The following is a 19,965-nucleotide window of genomic DNA, read 5'->3' as shown; positions in this document are numbered from 1 at the left end:
AAGCAAACGACTCATGGCGTCATTGGGGAATGCATCAGACGTAACCGTCTTTGTTGGGTTATGTTCGAGAAATTCATTTAAAATTTTTGCAGCACTCGCTTCTATTTTTTTGTGTTTTTAAAAAACGAAGCAAAAAGTCATCTGTTTCATGCCTGTCAACGTCAGTGTCGCTTCTGCTTGCTGCATCGTCGATGTTGAAATTGCTGTGGTTCTGTAATAGGTTAACCATTTTGAGATGCAGAGCCGTCTTAATTTCTTCAGCTTTGTCAAGCCAAGAAAGTCTGAATTGTGGGTGAAACGCAGCAGCTAGCTCGCAGTCACTATCATGAAAAACATGACCAAATCTGTTTTCCAAAGATTCCAACAATCGGGCAAGTAATGGCAGGCAAACACTGCCAAACAGCCACCCTGTTGCTGTCCCGAAGTTCTTGTAGTCTTTTCCGCGTCATGCCCAAGGTTGGTAGTAGTATACCTATATATGCCTTCTCTTCTGATTGCAGAATATCCAGATATTGGAATATTAGTTGCATTACCAAATGGTGTTCTTTCAGGAAAGCCACATCAACTGAAATAACAGACAAAAGAGTTTTAGAGAAACAGTCGAGCAATTGCCCGAACTCACTTTCGTAGAAATTAAGATAATTGCAATCTGCTTGACTTGTTTATTAACTATTTTATGGTTATAACCATAACTAAATTTGAAACTCCTGTTGCCAACCAGAGGTAACTATCACAACATGCCTTTCCACGGGGGCCAGGGCACCAAACACATGACGCTCACTCCGAGGTGAACAGTAGACCAAACAATTTTTCACTTATAGGCAAGCTACTGAGATACGCCACTAACATTGCACTTAGCGATGTATTTTTTTGCAAATACAGTAGCAATATCAGTAACGAATATTCATTACTCACTTTTGGTAAAAGCTATTAAACCAAGATTGTTGCATGCTCGCTGAAGGCCATCATGTTTTTCTCGGCTGTCAAATATTGTGAGCAAACGTGCTACAGTATCAAACACAGATTTCCAGCGATTGATAATGGGCACTTTGAGCAATATCCCAACTTCACTCTGAATCTCATCGCTACCTTGCTACTCCTGCAACACAGGTACAGTAACAGTGTATCATTTCTTATTGCATTTCTCCAGTAAGCATACGGACACAGATTGAAACATTTGGTCAGTTTGTACGAGTGTACCAGCTTTTCTAACTATGTTTACAGTACGTAAGAATGTTACCGTACAACTTAAGTTCGAAAATTATAGAAAAAAAGTAAAGGCGTGCCTGGATTGTTCCACAAGTTTTGGGTTTTTGCAAAAGCACTACGATATAGCTTTTTGTATAATGTATATGCAGCATTTTTCCCAAAGCTGTATCAGCATCGACTGTCGCAACAAGGTTCAGTGTGTGGGCAGCACACCGCCTATGTTTTGGTAATGCAATTCGAACATCCTCGTCAACTTCCTCACCACGACCCACTGTAAAACAGGAAGCTATAATACAGTACCACACACTACCTTGAAGTGGTTAACTATACTATAGGCCTACTTGAAATGTGCAACAATATTAATGTTCATACTTTTCAATATGGATGTTATTTCTTCAACAACGTGATCTTCAGTAACTTTATCTGACACTTCAACTTCATTTACTTCATCATCATCATCGTTGTTGCTTTCCAGCACTCCGAAAACACTACAAAGATCAAATATCAATGCTTTTTCACCAGAGTCCTGACTGTTACGAAAGGATAAACAGTGTAGAATTGTACATTATACGATAATTCGATAAAGTGCGATGCTATTAGTAGCAGATTGCAATGCTATAAAAACTAGTTTTGGCAATACTCCAATTGTCATTGCAAGATGTAAGCAATACTTTTATATATATATTCCTTATTTAGAGAAAAATTGACAAAAACATGATATTTACTTATATAAATTCCAGTGAATTTCAGACATCAAGACGGCCAATATGTTGTAAGTGTGTGATCCTTTTAAGTGCTTGCAGGCCAGTACCCTCTTCATTCTCTGCAGTCACTTCATCAATCCAGTGTACTGTCATACCCAAGTATGATCTGAAGATTTGGTTTAGAATAAGTGATAGTATCAATAAAACATATGTGTAAATGATTTTCTTCTATTTGGACTAGTTTAAATACACATTGTGTGTGTTTGTGGAAAATCTAAGTCTTTACAGCGTAAGAGGCTTCAGACAATGCAGGACATGGGAACACCAGCCAACTTTAGCGAAAGCTAAGTAAGGCTTAGACGTAATAAATCCTACAGATAAGACGTGGAAAGCGGACATGGAAATGCAGTATTAAATGTATACAATTTAATACAAAACACCTATCCATACCGAGATCTGCATGCCAACACATCTGGGTGCTCTTGCACAAGACGCCCTGTTGGTCAACCGGAAAAAATGATGACGTCACACATATTGGAATAGACTATTATGAAAGAGGAAGAGCGGGGTGGAAATGCACTGAAACACACCGGAAAGAAATTGTCTCCCATTTATTGATTTGTTGTTCAATTTCAACAAATTTGCTATCGTAGGAAAGCACAAGCATAGATCTAACCAACTAAGTTAATACCAAGTCCCAAAATACTACTAGCTCCATCTAGTGGTCACCTAAACTTGACCATCAAAACTTCAACCAAAACTTCACCAAAACTTCATTTTAAATCATAAACAATCTAAATCAAATCCAATTAAAAGAACATGTTACTGTGTATTGAAGTACTAACTTTCATTTTTATATCTTATTTAATATGCGAGCAATCGTTGTTCGAAGACAGCCCCCCAACGAAGCTTTTGCCCAATGCATTTCAATGACGAATCGATCGTCTTTCAGTTCACGCCCTATGTGATCACGATAATTAATTGTCTCCCATTTATTCATTTCTTGCTCAATTTCAACAGATTTGCTATCGTTGAAAAGCAGAAGCATAGATCTAACCAACTAAGTTAATACCAAGTCCCAAAATACTTCTAGCTTCATCTAGTGGCCACCTAAACTTGACCAAATGCAAACCATTATCAAAAGTTTATTTGCAATGATAAAAACATTTTAACGACAACCAATTAAAAGAACATATTACTGTTTATTGAAGGGCTAACTTTCATTTTTATATCTTATTCAATATGCGAGCAATCGTTGTTCGAAGACAGCCCCCCAACGAAGCTTTTGCCCAATGCATTTCAATGGCGAATCGATCGTCTTTCAGTTCACGCCCTGCGTGTTCACGATAATTAATTGTCTCCCATTTATTCATTTCTTGCTCAATTTCAACAGATTTGCTATCGTTGAAAAGCACAGGCATAGATCTAACCAACTAAGTTAATATCAAGTCCCAAAATACTACTAGCTCTATCTAGTGGCCACCTAAACTTGACCAAATGCAAACCATCACCAAAACTTCATTTTAAATGATAAACAATCTAAATCAAATCCAATTAAAAGAACATGTCACTGTTTATTGAAGGGCTAACCTTCACTTTTATATCTTATTTAATATAGGAGCAATCGTTGTTCGAAGACAGCCCCCCAACGAAGCTTTTTCCCAATGAATTTCAATGGCGAATCGATCGTCTTTCAGTTCACGCCCTGCGTGTTCACGATAATTAATTGTCTCCCATTTGTTCATTTCTTGCTCAATTTCAACAGATTTGCTATCGTTGAAAAGCACAAGCATATATCTAACTAACTAAGTTAATATCAAGTCCCAAAATACTACTAACTCCATCTAGTGGCCACCTAAACTTGACCAAATTCAAACCATTATCAAAAGTTTATTTGCAATGATAAAAACATTTAACGACAACCAATTAAAAGAACATATTACTGTTTATTGAAGTGTTAACTTTCATTTTTATATCTTATTTAATATGCGAGCAATCGTTGTTCGAAGACAGCCCCCCAACGAAGCTTTTGCGCAATGCATTTCAATGGCGAATCGATCGTCTTTCAGTTCACGCCCTGCGTGTTCACGATAATTAATTGTCTCCCATTTATTCATTTCTTGCTCAATTGCAACAGATTTGCTATCGTTGACAAGCACAGGCATAGATCTAACCAACTAAGTTAATATCAAGTCCCAAAATACTACTAGCTCCATCTAGTGGCCACCTAAACTTGACCAAATGCAAACCATCACCAAAACTTCATTTTAAATGATAAACAATCTAAATCAAATCCAATTAAAAGAACATGTCACTGTTTATTGAAGGGCTAACCTTCATTTTTATATCTTATTTAATATATGAGCAATCGTTGTTCGAATCAGCCCCCCAACGAAGCTTTTTCCTAATGAATTTCAATGGCGAATCGATCGTCTTTCAGTTCACGCCCTGCGTGTTCACGATAATTAATTGTCTCCCATTTATTAATTTCTTGCTCAATTTCAACAGATTTGCTATCGTTGAAAAGCACAAGCATATATCTAACCAACTAAGTTAATATCAAGTCCCAAAATACTACTAGCTCCATCTAGTGGCCACCTAAACTTGACCAAATTCAAACCATTATCAAAAGTTTATTTGCAATGATAAAAACATTTAACGACAACCAATTGCAAGAACATATTACTGTTTATTGAAGTGTTAACTTTCATTTTTATATCTTATTTAATATGCGAGCAATCGTTGTTCGAAGACAGCCCCCCAACGAAGCTTTTGCCCAATGCATTTCAATGGCGAATCGATCGTCTTTCAGTTCACGCCCTGCGTGTTCACGATAATTAATTGTCTCCCATTTATTCATTTCTTGCTCAATTTCAACAGATTTGCTATCGTTGAAAAGCACAGGCATAGATCTAACCAACTAAGTTAATATCAAGTCCCAAAATACTACTAGCTCTATCTAGTGGCCACCTAAACCTGAACTGTTGCCAATGCAGCATTTTTCGTCGTAATATGCTTGAGCTTGGATTACAAAGCAAAGAAAGCATTAATTAAAATTGCTTAACCATGTACTTCTATACCGTACTACTAAAATGACTCTCACATACCGTGCCTTTAAAAAAAAATTTTGTTTGCCTGTGTTATTTTTGATAGCTCAATGATGAAATCTAATCTTCAAACTTTTCTGTTGAGCCCACTGTTGATGAGCAGTGGATGTGGTTGCGTCTTGCGTGTGATTGGTGAAGTAATCTATAAATCAATCTAATTGTTCTCCAAGGTTAAAACAATGATATCATTACATATTATGCAGTGCATGCACGTAGGCCTACTGTATAATGCTGCAGATTATTTCTCCCAGGTTGGTATTATAACTGTGCGTGTAGGCTATATTGCCTTTTTATTTGTGTGTAGCCTACATCGCCATATTTTGTACAGCGCTACAATTTAACAATTGTGTAATTTGTTTGACCAAATCGGGCCTAAAAACGCAATTTTTTCGGTGTCTGGCACAAAAGGCAATCATGAAAACACAATGCATAAGCGATTTGAAGTATCAGGAATGCAGCAATGCTATGGGAGGTCTGGGAGGCGAAGCCCCCCAGAAGTTTGAATAACTTTGACTACTACGCCTTTGGGCCCACCTACTTTTAAAATGGTTCCTCCATCCCTGTACGCCTAGTCAACTACGTTCGAGCAGGTGAGCAATATCACTTGAGCTTGGGATTTGAAGGAATATTTGACAACACTTTTATTTAACCCACCCTCCTTCGGGCACGTTCTTTTGCTTCTCAATGCCTGTAGATATCCCTAGTAAAATTGTGCTATTAGAGAATGCTTCATCGTAATGGTACCGTGGCGGGACAGGGCTACACTGGAGGCAGAAATTCTACGCCACATCGCACCAGGAACAGAGATTCATTCCGATGAATGGGGTCAGTGCCGGTCTTAGGGTATTTCGGGCCCTGTGCGGAATATGCTTTGCGGGCCCCAATGCCAATGATCCAATTCAGTAGCGTAGCTAGGTACTTTGAAAGGGGAGGGGCGGCGTGATCGTCGATGGTGACAATCAGCGGTGGGAGGTCTGGGGGGTCTCCCCCAGAAAATTTTGAAAAATTACTTTGAATTTGGGGCATTCTTAGAGCATGTTCAACAAAAATTTAGATATGAATATTACTGTAATATAGTGCTGTCCGGTGGCATAGCAAAAGGATAAGATCATGCTTTCTTTGGCATTTTTCGGAAATAAAGCTATGTCTCTATGTTGAGTCTGGATGCAACCTATTTCGTCTCCTGAAAAATTCGTACTCCGATTTCGTACCCTGAAATCGTGTAACAAATGTTTTTTTTTTTCGTCCCCTGAAAAGATCGAGAAATTTTGAAATGTTTGCGGCAACTCCGATCAGCGAATTCGGCTATGTCGTGTTTTTTTCTCGATCTTTTCAGGTTACGAAATGTTCAGGGGACGAAATAGGTTGAATTCGTTGAGTCTCTATGTTTTCTTGTTGTTAATTCCTTTTTGAATTTTTCCATTGAAAATGACAAAATTACTGCATTTTTTGAGTAAATTGCGGGCCCCCTAATTTGCGGGCCCTGTGCGATCGCACGGTTTGCACACCCCAAAGACCGGCACTGATGGGGTGCATACTCTAACTTGTCTAGCGAGCGTTTCTTGTAGTTCTATTTTAAAATGACATACACTAACATGTAAACACTTAACGTGGATTATGTTAAACATTAAATGGATTGGATGAAGTACATAAAATGCATGTAGATTAAACATTTGTGTAGACTAGGTGTACTGAGAGTAAAAATATGTAGGGGAGATGTGGCACCTATGGGCCGAATATGACATTATTTCTAATAAAACGTTATTTTAAAACAAATCATGAACTAAAGCAATTTTATTGCAAAGTTTAGTCATTGTTTCATAACATGAAATCAAAACAGTGATGACTGTAGGCTAATATTCTTTATCGTTTTTTTTTCATCATTAAAAAGTGTCAGACAACTGTCCCATAGCCATAAGGGAGTCCTACCCATTACTGTAGCCGCCATATCGTCCATTTGCCAAAAAACAGCCCTTTTCAGGGCTACCTAATGATAAAAAAGAGTTGCTGCCCACATACTTTGTGATGTTTATTCTATTACAAACAAACTAGGCTAACAAAAGTGCAATGTCGCATGAAACAAAATTATTTTTTTAACTTAATAAAAGTTACGTTTGTAACATGATTTTTGTGTGTCAACGTTTATGGTTTGGACCTATGAATCATTTTGTTTACACACACGGATGCCTTTGGAAAAATGACTTCATGTGGTTATGAAAGAACACGAGAATGCAAGCCCAAGTCATTTCATTACGGTTTCGTTACTTACCTTTGATCCATATTTAAGCCTAGGTTTATTCGGCTTAGCCTAAGTGTTGTGAAAAAATTATTTGGCTAAGCATTGAACAAAACATAAGTATCCGCACCCACTGTCTCGCTGGTTGTTGTTTCTTTTTATTATTTGCAGAAGTTTCTCCATCCAAATAGGAACAATTTTCTGGTTCCTGCACTTGGAGCTGACATCACTTGCTTCCTCAACCGAACTTTTCCAGTTGATGTCGACTGCGCGCCGAGTGACAAGAATTCTTCCACGACCTCACAAAGGATCAAAGTTCTACACCGCTCTAGAGCACACATCGCTTTCCTATTGATCAGTGTTTGTTAGGCTACATTACTTGATTCGGACAAGCCATTACACCACCAATTAGGCTATTTGTGTGCCTGATCCTAATCCTTTCTATGACTTTAGCATTTTTTCAATATCAATGGGAGACAATTAATTATCGTGAACACGCAGGGCGAATCCAGAAAGACGATCGATTCGCCATTGAAATGCATTGGGCAAAAGCTTCGTTGGGGGGCTGTCTTCGAACAACGATTGCTCTTATATTAAATAAGCTATAAAAATGAAAGTTATCACTTCAATAAACAGTAACATGTTCTTTTAAGTGGATTTGATTTAAATTGTTTATCATTTAAAATTAAGTTTTGGTAATGGTTTGAATTTGGTCAAGTTTAGGTGGCCACTAGATGGAGCTAGTAGTTTTTTGGGACTTGGTATTAACTTAGTTGGTTAGACCTATGCTTCTGCTTTTCAACGATAGCAAATCTGTTGAAATTGAGCAAGAAATGAATAAATGGGAGACAATTAATTATCGTGATCACACAGGGCGTGAACTGAAAGACGATCGATTCGTCATTAAATTGCATTGGGCAAAAGCTTCGTTGGTGGGCTGTCTTCGAACAATGATTGCTCACATATTAAATAAAATATAAAAATGAAAGTTAGTACTTTAATACACAGTAACATGTTCTTTTAATTGGATTTGATTTAGACTGTTTATCATTTAAAATGAAGTTTTGGTGATGGTTTGCATTTGGTCAAGTTTAGGTGGCCACTAGATGGAGCTAGTAGTATTTTGGGACTTGATATTAACTTAGTTGGTTAGATCTGTGCTTGTGCTGTTCAACGATAGCAAATCTGGTTGAAATTGAGCAAGAAATGAATAAATGGGAGACAATTAATTATCGTGAACACGCAGGGCGTGAACTGAAAGACGATCGATTCGCCATTGAAATGCATTGGGCAAAAGCTTCGTTGGGGGGGCTGTCTTCGAACAACGATTGCTCGCATATTAAATAAGATATAAAAATGAAAGTTAGCCCTTCAATAAACAGTAATATGTTCTTGCAATTGGTTGTCGTTAAATGTTTTTATCATTGCAAATAAACTTTTGATAATGGTTTGAATTTGGTCAAGTTTAGGTGGCCACTAGATAGAGCTAGTAGTATTTTGGGACTTGATATTAACTTAGTTGGTTAGATATATGCTTGTGCTTTTCAACGATAGCAAATCTGTTGAAATTGAGCAAGAAATTAATAAATGGGAGACAATTAATTATCGTGAACACGCAGGGCGTGAACTGAAAGACGATCGATTCGCCATTGAAATTCATTGGGAAAAAGCTTCGTTGGGGGGCTGATTCGAACAACGATTGCTCATATATTAAATAAGATATAAAAATGAAGGTTAGTTCTTCAATAAACAGTGACATGTTCTTTTAATTGGATTTGATTTAGATTGTTTATCATTTAAAATGAAGTTTTGGTGATGGTTTGCATTTGGTCAAGTTTAGGTGGCCACTAGATGGAGCTAGTAGTATTTTGGGACTTGATATTAACTTAGTTGGTTAGATCTATGCTTGTGCTTTTCAACGGTAGCAAATCTGTTGAAATTGAGCAAGAAATGAATAAATGGGAGACAATTAATTATCGTGATCACGCAGGGCGTGAACTGATAGACGATCGATTCGCCATTGAAATGGATTGGGAAAAAGCTTCGTTGGGAGGCTGTCTTCGAACAACGATTGCTCGCATATTAAATAAGATATAAAAATGAAGGTTAGCCCTTCAATAAACAGTAATATGTTCTTTTAATTGGATTTTATTTAGATTGTTTATCATTGCAAATAAACTTTTGATAGTGGTTTGAATTTGGTCAAGTTTAGGTGGCCACTAGATGGAGCTAGTTGTTTTTTGGGACTTGATATTAACTTGGTTGGTTAGATATATGCTTCTGCTTTTCAACGATAGCAAATCTGTTGAAATTGAGCAAGAAATGAATAAATGGGAGACAATTAATTATCGTGAACACGCAGGGCGTGAACTGAAAGACGATCGATTCGCCATTGAAATGCATTGGGAAAAAGCTTCGTTGGGGGGCTGTCTTCGAACAACGATTGCTCCTATATTAAATAAGATATAAAAATGAAGGTTAGCCCTTCAATAAACAGTGACATGTTCTTTTAATTGGATTTGATTTAGATTGTTTATCATTTAAAATGAAGTTTTGGTGATGGTTTGCATTTGGTCAAGTTTAGGTGGCCACTAGATAGAGCTAGTAGTATTTTGGGACTTGATATTAACTTAGTTGGTTAGATCTGTGCTTGTGCTGTTCAACGATAGCAAATCTGTTGAAATTGAGCAAGAAATGAATAAATGGGAGACAATTAATTATCGTGAACACGCAGGGCGTGAACTGAAAGACGATCGATTCGCCATTGAAATGCATTGGGAAAAAGCTTCGTTGGGGGGCTGTCTTCGAACAACGATTGCTCCTATATTAAATAAGATATAAAAATGAAGGTTAGCCCTTCAATAAACAGTGACATGTTCTTTTAATTGGATTTGATTTAGATTGTTTATCATTTAAAATGAAGTTTTGGTGATGGTTTGCATTTGGTCAAGTTTAGGTGGCCACTAGATGAAGCTAGTAGTATTTTGGGACTTGATATTAACTTAGTTGGTTAGATCTATGCCTGTGCTTTTCAACGATAGCAAATCTGTTGAAATTGAGCAAGAAATGAATAAATGGGAGACAATTAATTATCGTGAACACGGAGGGCGTGAACTGAAAGACGATCGATTCGCCATTGAAATGCATTTGGCAAAAGCTTCGTTGGGGGGCTGTCTTCGAACAACGATTGCTCGCATATTAAATAAGATATAAAAATGAAAGTTAACACTTCAATAAACAGTAATATGTTCTTTTAATTGGTTGTCGTTAAATGTTTTTGTCATTGCAAATAAACTTTTGATAATGGTTTGAATTTGGTCAAGTTTAGGTGGCCACTAGATGGAGCTAGTAGTATTTTGGGACTTGATATTAACTTAGTTGGTTAGATATATGCTTGTGCTTTTCAACGATAGCAAATCTGTTGAAATTGAGCAAGAAATGAATAAATGGGAGACAATTAATTATCATGAACACGCAGGGCGTGAACTGAAAGACGATCGATTCGCCGTTTAAATGCATTGGGAAAAAGCTTCGTTGGGGGGCTGTCTTCGAACAACGATTGCTCGCATATTAAATAAGATATAAAAATGAAGGTTAGCCCTTCAATAAACAGTGACATGTTCTTTTAATTGGATTTGATTTAGATTGTTTATCATTTAAAATGAAGTTTTGGTGATGGTTTGCATTTGGTCAAGTTTAGGTGGCCACTAGATAGAGCTAGAAGTATTTTGGGACTTGGTATTAACTTAGTTGGTTAGACCTATGCTTCTGCTTTTCAACGATAGCAAATCTGTTGAAATTGAGCAAGAAATGAATAAATGGGAGACAATTAATTATCGTGATCACATAGGGCGTGAACTGAAAGACGATCGATTCGTCATTGAAATGCATTGGGCAAAAGCTTCGTTGGGGGGCTGTCTTCGAACAACGATTGCTCGCATATTAAATAAGATATAAAAATGAAAGTTAGTACTTCAATACACAGTAACATGTTCTTTTAATTGGATTTGATTTAGATTGTTTATGATTTAAAATGAAGTTTTGGTGAAGTTTTGGTTGAAGTTTTGATGGTCAAGTTTAAGTGACCACTAGATGGAGCTAGTAGTATTTTGGGACTTGGTATTAACTTAGTTGGTTAGATCTATGCTTGTGCTTTCCTACGATAGCAAATTTGTTGAAATTGAACAACAAATCAATAAATGGGAGACAATTTCTTTCCGGTGTGTTTCAGTGCATTTCCACCCCGCTCTTCTTCTTTCATAATAGTCTATTCCAATATGTGTGTGACGTCATCATTTTTTCTGGTTGACCAACAGGGCGTCTTGTGCAAGAGCACCCACATCTGCACTCTGCAGTGGTTGCCACCAACTCAACTTGTGAAATTTTTTCTTGCAGGTGGATTGTCTTCTCATGGTATATAAATCATAGTAGGCTACAACTGTTTTACCGAATGCAAGAAACAACTTCCAGTAATATTTTCTCATACTTGTTGTCTTTTAATGGTATTAACACTAACAATTACATATGTTATATTTAAGACATACCGATCTTCAATTCGTCTTCAATGCATAGCTGGAATCTTTTGCAGGCATGTGGGTGACTAGACTGCACATGTTTCTTTAAATTATCTAAAGATGTATTACTAGCAGTCAGCTTCTTCAAATTCGGAATATTAGGCATTAAAGGTATATACCGGTAGCTCTTACACACAAACGGGCAAAAACGGCTAAAATTAAAGAACATCAACAGTGGTAACACACCCCTAACCCTAAGCAATGATTTGAAGAGAAAAGAACAGATAAAAACTTTACTAGGCTACGGTACTGTATAATGTAGGGGTAGGCAGTACTAGGTCATATTTTCAAAACCAGCTTGCCTGTCTTTTTTTGGGTGTATTTTAGTCCAATTAAGCCAAATGTGAAAAAAATTTTAAATTTTTTTTATTTTTGGCGGTTTGCACCCCAAAAAACAGAAACGAGCCCTAATTTCCTCTAAAAATTCATCGCTCCTTATCATTTTTCAATGAAATTGGCTGCAGACCTTCTAGAAAGTTGCTTAATGGCTCTTTTCCTACTAATTACAACCCAAGGATTCCAAATATAGCATTAATTTTGTCCTATCTCTTATAGATTTTGAAATATTCGCAAAATGTTCCGATGGCGAGTCAATTTTTGACAATATTTTGAAAAGATATTTTCTCAGATCAACGTCGATTTTCTCAAAAACAATTGTTTTTTGCATACGAGGACCGGGAAAACATCATCAGATTATTTGTTGAAACATACAAAAGATTGTCATATGTAACACCTACAACTGAGGACGTCTCTCCTAAAGATCTGTGGCAGAAAACTGACTCTATCATGACTGATTCTGTGAGTAAAAATCTAAATATTAAACAGGAAGTTACACAACTTCTGGTATCAACTCTTCCTCCACCTAACCATCTACTGTGCAAATCCCATCCTGTTAAAGCACTTGATCGACCTAATCTATTGTTTTAGCTGCAATAGAGAACAATCTTGAGCTTAGAATAAAACTTGACGGCATCAACCCAGCTGTGAAACCATTTCTTCGTGGTAAAACAACTGTCGTTGAGTGTGCCATCAAATCCATTTTGTATCTGGTTAGTCATGAAAAATCAGCACGAAGCACTAGCCAAGCTGGTCTCTTTGATTTCATTCTACAAAAAGAAAATCAGGTCAAGCACATAGCCAGTTACCATGAACGGAGATTCACTAAACTTGGTTACTGTGTTGGATCTATCATTCAAAGCTTGCCTTATTTGAGAATGCTTCTTTATGAAACGCATTTGAGTAATCAGCATGTTGAAATAATACGATTGCTGCTGGATTCAGAGTTTCTTTTGACTGAGTTGGAAGTTCTTGCATACTTTACACACAAAGTAACACTGCCATTCCTTTATTTTGTTGAAGTATATTCACAACAAGAGCTTCTGAAAACATTTCCTCAACTATATACAGATCTTCTTGCAGGAAAACTGTCATCCATTATCCTCATATCCCACTCCTCAACCCAACATCAGCTTTGTCAAAGAAGATATGGCTAAAAATGTGCACTGAGGCTGCTGAGATATTTGGGAAACAACCTCATGCAACAGAACTCAACTTATTGACCACAGAACAATTAAGTGGGTTACCAATTAATACTTTGGAAGCTGAAAGGCACTTGGCTAGGTTTGGCAGGCGAGCAGCAGTGCCAAAAATACAAAGAAGAATTTCACTGTCAAAGGAATTAGAAATAACTGTACTCTTCTCTTATCGAATTCTTTCCATAAAGATACAAGAAAAGGCTTCAATGATGTTGTCAAAGTACTAAATTATATGGAAAACAAATGGTACAATGAACAGAAGCAGCTTCTTAATATCAGGATTGCTGAAAAAAAATCGAGAGGGGCAAGAAAAAGAGTCAGTACACACAAAAGGGTCTCCAGCTTTGCAAAGGATGGGATGGCCCTGCAACTAGTGTTGAGGAGCTTCACGAAATTCTCTGCTCACATCCTGACATGAAAGAGAGGATTGTACGAAATGAATTGATATACTATCGCGATACGCACATGTCTGATGTTTTGGACAATCCAACTACAGTATGTTCAAGGTCAACAAGAACTTACATGAAGAGAGATTAGTCAACCGTTGTACACTTTTGGCTGGACAAGAATCTTCTTATTCTAGTGCCCTATTACCAACAAACAGAGATGCTGAGGTAGCTCTTGAATCTAATGTGGCAGAAGTTGGAACTGAATATATGGAAAGTAAAAGTACTATGTTACTGTAATCACTGAGGGTGAATGCAGCACTTGGTATATTGCTTCTTGTGAGAACAGGAATGATGGGCACATTCCAAATGTATCATCTTCTAAGAGTTAAAAAGGGTAACAATTTGACATATGGAAAAATCCTAGAAAACCAGACACTCTAGATTTGCACTCAACTTCTATTCTGGACTGTGATGCAAATGGTGAATGGTATGTTTCAAACAAACATTTTCCCTAAGAAATCATAATACTGTACCAGGCCTCGAAATTCGTTTTTGTTGACGGCGGACAAACGTGTCCGGTCTGAGCAGCTATCTCGGCGGACAAATTAAGTCTTACGGCGGACACACCAGTTTTAACGTCGATCGTCATACTTAATCCCTTTATCTTGATAAGTCTTCGCCATTTGAGAGCCATAGCTACGGTTTAGGCTTTTTAAAATTTCAACGAAGTCACTCTGAAAGGCTTTCATCAGATCAACGACGTGCGCTTGACGCCGTGTAGCTACTAAATATGATGATGATGATGATAATATGATGATTGTTAAAAATTTAAATTCTATGGACTTTTTGTGTCTGATGCAAATAAATAATAAAAAAATAATCCGCCGCATAACTAATTAACTTCCACCGAACGAGGTCGTGTGGCTTCTTACGTCACAATGCTCTGGGCACGAGTCGGAAAACTTCTACACTAACGCGTAACGCTACTATTTTCTGATGTGCAAAGTTTCACTAGGCTTTTTTCTTTAGGTTTAGTTTTGCGTGTCATGTGAGCGAAAGTGACGAAAAGAATAAACAAAACATTAGAAAAAGCACAATTATTTTTTCCCCTCTCCGTGATGCGGTCGCCTCTCCAAAATAGTATCAGTATTCCACGAGACCACGGCAGGCTCGGAGTTATAATCAGCGCAGTCAAGGCCATTCAAACATATGCGCATGATTAGAGCTTCAATAACATCGATCTTCAAAGACGTGCGCCAATCTTCACGAGATCACTGCTTGTCGTTAGGATACGTGATACCGAGATCTATTCCGTGTCTTTTCTCCAGACCGGCTAGTTGAGGGAAAAGCGTAAATGCGAGCTCTTCTTTAGCGATAAAATATGCGATTTCAAACAACCTCTTAATTTTGATTTTTTTTGTCACTCATATTGTCGATGGCCTTGATGACCGGAAATTGATGGCTTGGGGTAAACGATGTGTTGTGATCTTTGACAGAGCTAATCCTTACATTCGTTGTTCCTTTAATATATATGCGTCTATCACCACTAAAATTCCTAGTAGTAGGTTCATCGCCCTCATTCTCACTTTCAGAAATTTCCCTGGGCCTCTTCTTTCTTACTGTAATACCAAAACTTAAGTTTTGCGGCATCTTGCTGTAGTAGCCTATACTCTTATAATCTAACTTTGTAACCAACCTTGCATTATCAATATTACTCGGATATCAAAGCCAGACATTGTGACATAAGACTTGAACTAAGTTGCGCGTGATTAGTGTAGAAGTACCGGTACTCCCATCAATTCTTAGCTAAGAATTCACCTCTGTTACGCTGATTCAATGTCATCAATCGTTGAAGCAACGTAAAATTCGAAAGTTTTTCTACTTGAATGGAAGGTAAGAGATACAGTATTAACTTTTTCTAGATGCGCGCTTGGAATGCGATAATTTCTCATTCCCAGCGCAAATTATATTCTTGCAACAGTTGTTCGTGCTATGCAATGACGATTTGTATCGCCAGTTTCTGCGGTATTTCTCGGCGGACAAATATGACCGATCTAGAGGGTACTTCCCGCGGACATCACATGCTGTGACGGCGGACATGTCCGCCGTGTCCGCCGTGAATTTCGAGGCCTGCTGTACCATCAATTGTATGGTTGAGAAGGCATCACTTCAAATAGTTGAATAAAAGTCCTTGATGAACTCAATTTTTCTACAAGTATTATTAACATTATTTTGCATATACATACAACATAGTAACACTGATTCGCATGTTATTTTCACAAGCGCTATGCCTAATGACCAGTAATACTTGCAATTTGTACTTATATAAATGCTAAAAAACATGTTTAAAGGTGCAACTAGCTTACATCAGTCATACAAGTAATGATTTTTTAAGCTGGGAGATGATTATTTTTGCAAAAAGATCAAAAACTAACCCGTAATTAGTGAAAAATTGGGTTGCGGTTGAACATTTTCTCAAATATTTCTAAATCTACAAGAGATAGGACAAAACTAATGCTATATTCGGCATCTTTGGGTTGTAATCAGTAGGAATAGAGTCATCAAACAACTTTCTAGGAGGTCTACAGCTGATTTTAATAAGAAATAAAGTGATGCGGTGAATTTTAAGGGGAAATTATGGCTCGTTTCAGTTTTTTGGGGTGCAAACCGCCAAAAATGAAAATTTTTCAAATTTTTTTTCACATTTGGCTTAATTGGACAAAAATACACCCAAAAAAAGACAGGCAAGCTGGTTTTGAAGATATGACCCAAAATTCACACAGTACTGCCTACCCCTATATAATGTCCTAATAATGTTACAAAAAAGTCTAACTTGTGCTGTACCAGTACTGGCTTAGCCTACCAAGAAGCAGCATAACTAAATTTGTACAGATCATAAAATAGATGAATTTCCACTTTCATTGGTTATTCAGCTGACTGAAGTGTAATTTGTTATTTTAAGTTACAGCAATCACAAAAGCCTATAATTATACATGAAATTTAACTGCTCAGCTACCTACAGTACTGCTGTAGTAGCTTAAGTCAGTATTCATTTCAGTCAAGTCTAGCCTAGACCTCACGTATCCTGTCTTATACCAAAGTCTATCCTGCCAGGATAACAGTGCACAGCTAACATTAAGCTCAAACTTTTCCTTACGAGGCTGAACCCTGAAAGCGCGTTAGATTTTCTGATTATGTACGGTGCCGGCGCAAAACCCAACAGAGCAACGGAAGCGATTCAGAAGTTGCTTCCGCAGATTTGTTAAAAGAAACGTAAATCGCGCAAACTTTGCTCTGCTTATTTTCCTTTGTATCTTCTTATAGCAAAAACGAGAGCAAGGGATGCGATACGAATCTCCGCTTCCCTAAGCTTCCAACTTTTTTTTAAAATTAAAACTGAGTTGAAATCATACGGGGACATGAGTTAGAAGCTGTTTTAATTCGTATTCAGGTAAAGAAATTACGAAATCGTTTCACTAAAAAATATCATCTTCTCTTTATTCAATTTTGACAAGGGAAGCAATGCTTCCCTTGCTTCCATTGAGGATACGCCCCTGAACCAATGGCAACCTCACGCGGTTGGGTTGAAGCAGAAAAAACGAATGAGATCCCCCTTTACAACTTTGGCATTGCTTTCAGGAATACAGGATTTCGTTCATGCTTTTCCAGTCATGGAGAGATGATCGGTTGAACAAGCCTCGCAATAGAGGCGGATTACACAAGGTACCTCAGAAGTACTTTCCAGGGTGTTTCCCCCACGGCGGAAACACTTTTACCATTCCCCATTATTTGTAGATTGTACGGTAGGTTATCCCGTTGTATCGTAGGAAAGGCGGCCGAGAGAAAGATACTGGTTATTATACTCTCGTCAGTGCTGGAGGCTTAGTATAATGCGAACCTTATCTTCTCATCCCCCGATGCTTGGATCAAGTACGAGACTCCACTTTTTTAGCGGAGATATTTTTCTGTTGAAATAAATTTGTATTTACGAAATAAAGCAATCCGAATGTTAATCTGTGTCTAGGGGATGTCATCTTCATCATTTTCAGCCTTTGGTAGTACACCGCTGGGCGGCCCTTTCCTTTTCTTTCCAATCTAGTCGATCGTGTGTTCTTATGTACCAGTTTGTGGTTAAACTTTCTTTGTCAATCTCGTCTCCATCTCATTTTTGACTTTCCTCGTTTGCGTTTGTTTTCCCCGTAGCCAGTCGTTTGGTCGACAGTCATTTGGTCGACAGTCGTTTGGTCGACAGTCATTTGGTCGACAGTCATTTGGTCGACAGTCATTTGGTCGACAGTCATTTGGTCGACAGTCATTTGGTCGACAGTCAATTGGTCGACAGTCATTTGGTCGACAGTCATTTGGTCGACAGTCATTTGGTCGACAGTCATTTGGTCGACAGTCATTTGGTCGACAGTCATTTGGTCGACAGTCATTTGGTCGACAGTCATTTGGTCGACAGTCATTTGGTCGACAAGACATTTGGTCGACAGGACATTTGGTCGTCTGGACATTTGGTCGACAAAACATTTGGTCGACAGGACGTTTGGTCGACAGACATTTGGTCGACAGACATTTGGTCGACAGACATTTGGTCGACAGACATTTGGTCGACAAGACATTTGGTCGACAAGACATTTGGTCGACAGGACATTTGGTCGACAAGACATTTGGTCGACAAGACATTTGGGTTAGGGTTTGGGTTTGGGTTACGGTTAGTTAACTAACCTAACCCTAAAGTGAATCGTTCTGTCGACCTAACGTCATGTCGACCAAATGACTGTCGACCAAATGACCGGGTACCGTTTTCCGAGGGTGTCCAAGTTGTTATTTTGTTAGTCTATCTATTGTCCTGATGTCTTGTTATATGACTTGCCCATGACCATTTTAGTTTTTTGATAGTTATCACAATATCCAGTAATTTTGTTTGATTTCAAATTCATTCAGCATTTATTTGCCTCGCCATGTCACCCCCATCATATTTCTTTCATGTGCTCTTTGCACTGATTTTAGTTTAAGAGTTAACTTTTTGTAAGATTCTAAGTTTTTGCGCCATAGTAGGCTAACAGTTGGAAGAACACACTGGTCTTAGACTTGTTTTTTTGTGAGAAAGGGGCAATTCTAATCTAAATATTGAACTTACTCGGCCGAAGGCTTGCCAATCAAGTGATATTCTTTTTGTTATGTCATTTTCTTTGCTGGTGTTAATTGTAACTTTTTAACTAGAGATGCAGTAACTGTAAATTTCCATATATGAATTTTTACGTGTATGATATATTATCATTATTATGTGAAAAACATAGAATCTGCATTAAAAGTGTAACCAGTTGCCTAATTTTAACTACGTTTTCTACAGTAGGCTGCATGGCCACCAGTAGCTGTAGGTCACTACTGATAATCTACATTGTTATTTCATTTTTTGACAAAGTAGGAAGAATTTATATATGTCTTTAATTGCACAGCGTCCAGAAAACTTATTGTTTGTACTTGTGCTTTCATTAGTGCTTTCATTATAACTTGCATGTTGCAATGAACTCTTTAGCCCCTCACAGTAGACAGTTCTCTCAGCGACAGGATCTGGCTTCCGGACACTTATATGGTCAACGCCCAGACGTCATTCATTCATGACGTCACAAGTAGGAACGGGTTGATCACGCTCTATCCGGACGGGAAGGTCCTCTATGTCCTCAGGATCACCAGCAGGGTGAGCTATCTCAAACAATTCGATAATTTCAGTCGCTGTTTGCAAATCGAGGCTGTTGCCAAAATGTTTATTACCGACTGTACAACGTTCGAAAGGAAGTTGGTTCGATACCGATCCAAAACACGTGGCTATGTCTCAGCAACAACCTCAATGACATGTTAAAGTAATAGAAGCAGCTGACTCAATGATTACATATTCCTTTGCTGCTTCTAATGATGATAGCTATCCCTCGTCTAACGATGAGTTTTTAAACAGCTAGTAGGCCTAAGTCTAATTCAGGCTTTAAAAGTTCGGTTACATTTGGGACATTTAAGATCCTTTGGGAGAGCTGGTTGTGGGTTTAACTGGTTTTATTGTAAGCTTTTTTGCATCTGTGGATAGCAATCTGGAGGTGAATATGTGCCACCTAAGCAAAAATTGCGATAACTCTCACACATTAACTTATTTTTATTAAGCTCTTTCAGAGGACGATGCGGCTCTTTCAACGCTGCAAAATAAACACATAAA

The 19,965-nt window shown here is 37.8% G+C and overlaps 1 protein-coding gene across 2 annotated transcripts in view; it reads left to right on the top strand.

Annotated features, from left to right (window-relative positions):
- Positions 1 to 19,965, top strand: part of LOC145786760 (gamma-aminobutyric acid receptor subunit pi-like) — a 30,770-nt gene that overhangs the window by 5,690 nt on the left and 5,115 nt on the right. For both annotated transcript variants that reach the window (XM_082598496.1, XM_082598495.1), the window contains exons 4-5: positions 17,394 to 17,477; positions 19,297 to 19,458. In XM_082598496.1, coding sequence (XP_082454622.1) covers positions 17,394 to 17,477; positions 19,297 to 19,458 — 246 coding nt within the window. The remainder of the gene's footprint in view (positions 1 to 17,393; positions 17,478 to 19,296; positions 19,459 to 19,965) is intronic.

Source organism: Aplidium turbinatum, chromosome 17, assembly GCF_918807975.1.
Source record: "Aplidium turbinatum chromosome 17, kaAplTurb1.1, whole genome shotgun sequence".
Lineage (NCBI taxonomy): Eukaryota > Metazoa > Chordata > Ascidiacea > Aplousobranchia > Polyclinidae > Aplidium > Aplidium turbinatum.
Note: the sequence above shows the minus strand (reverse complement) of the source record. Positions and strands in the feature narration are given on the sequence as shown.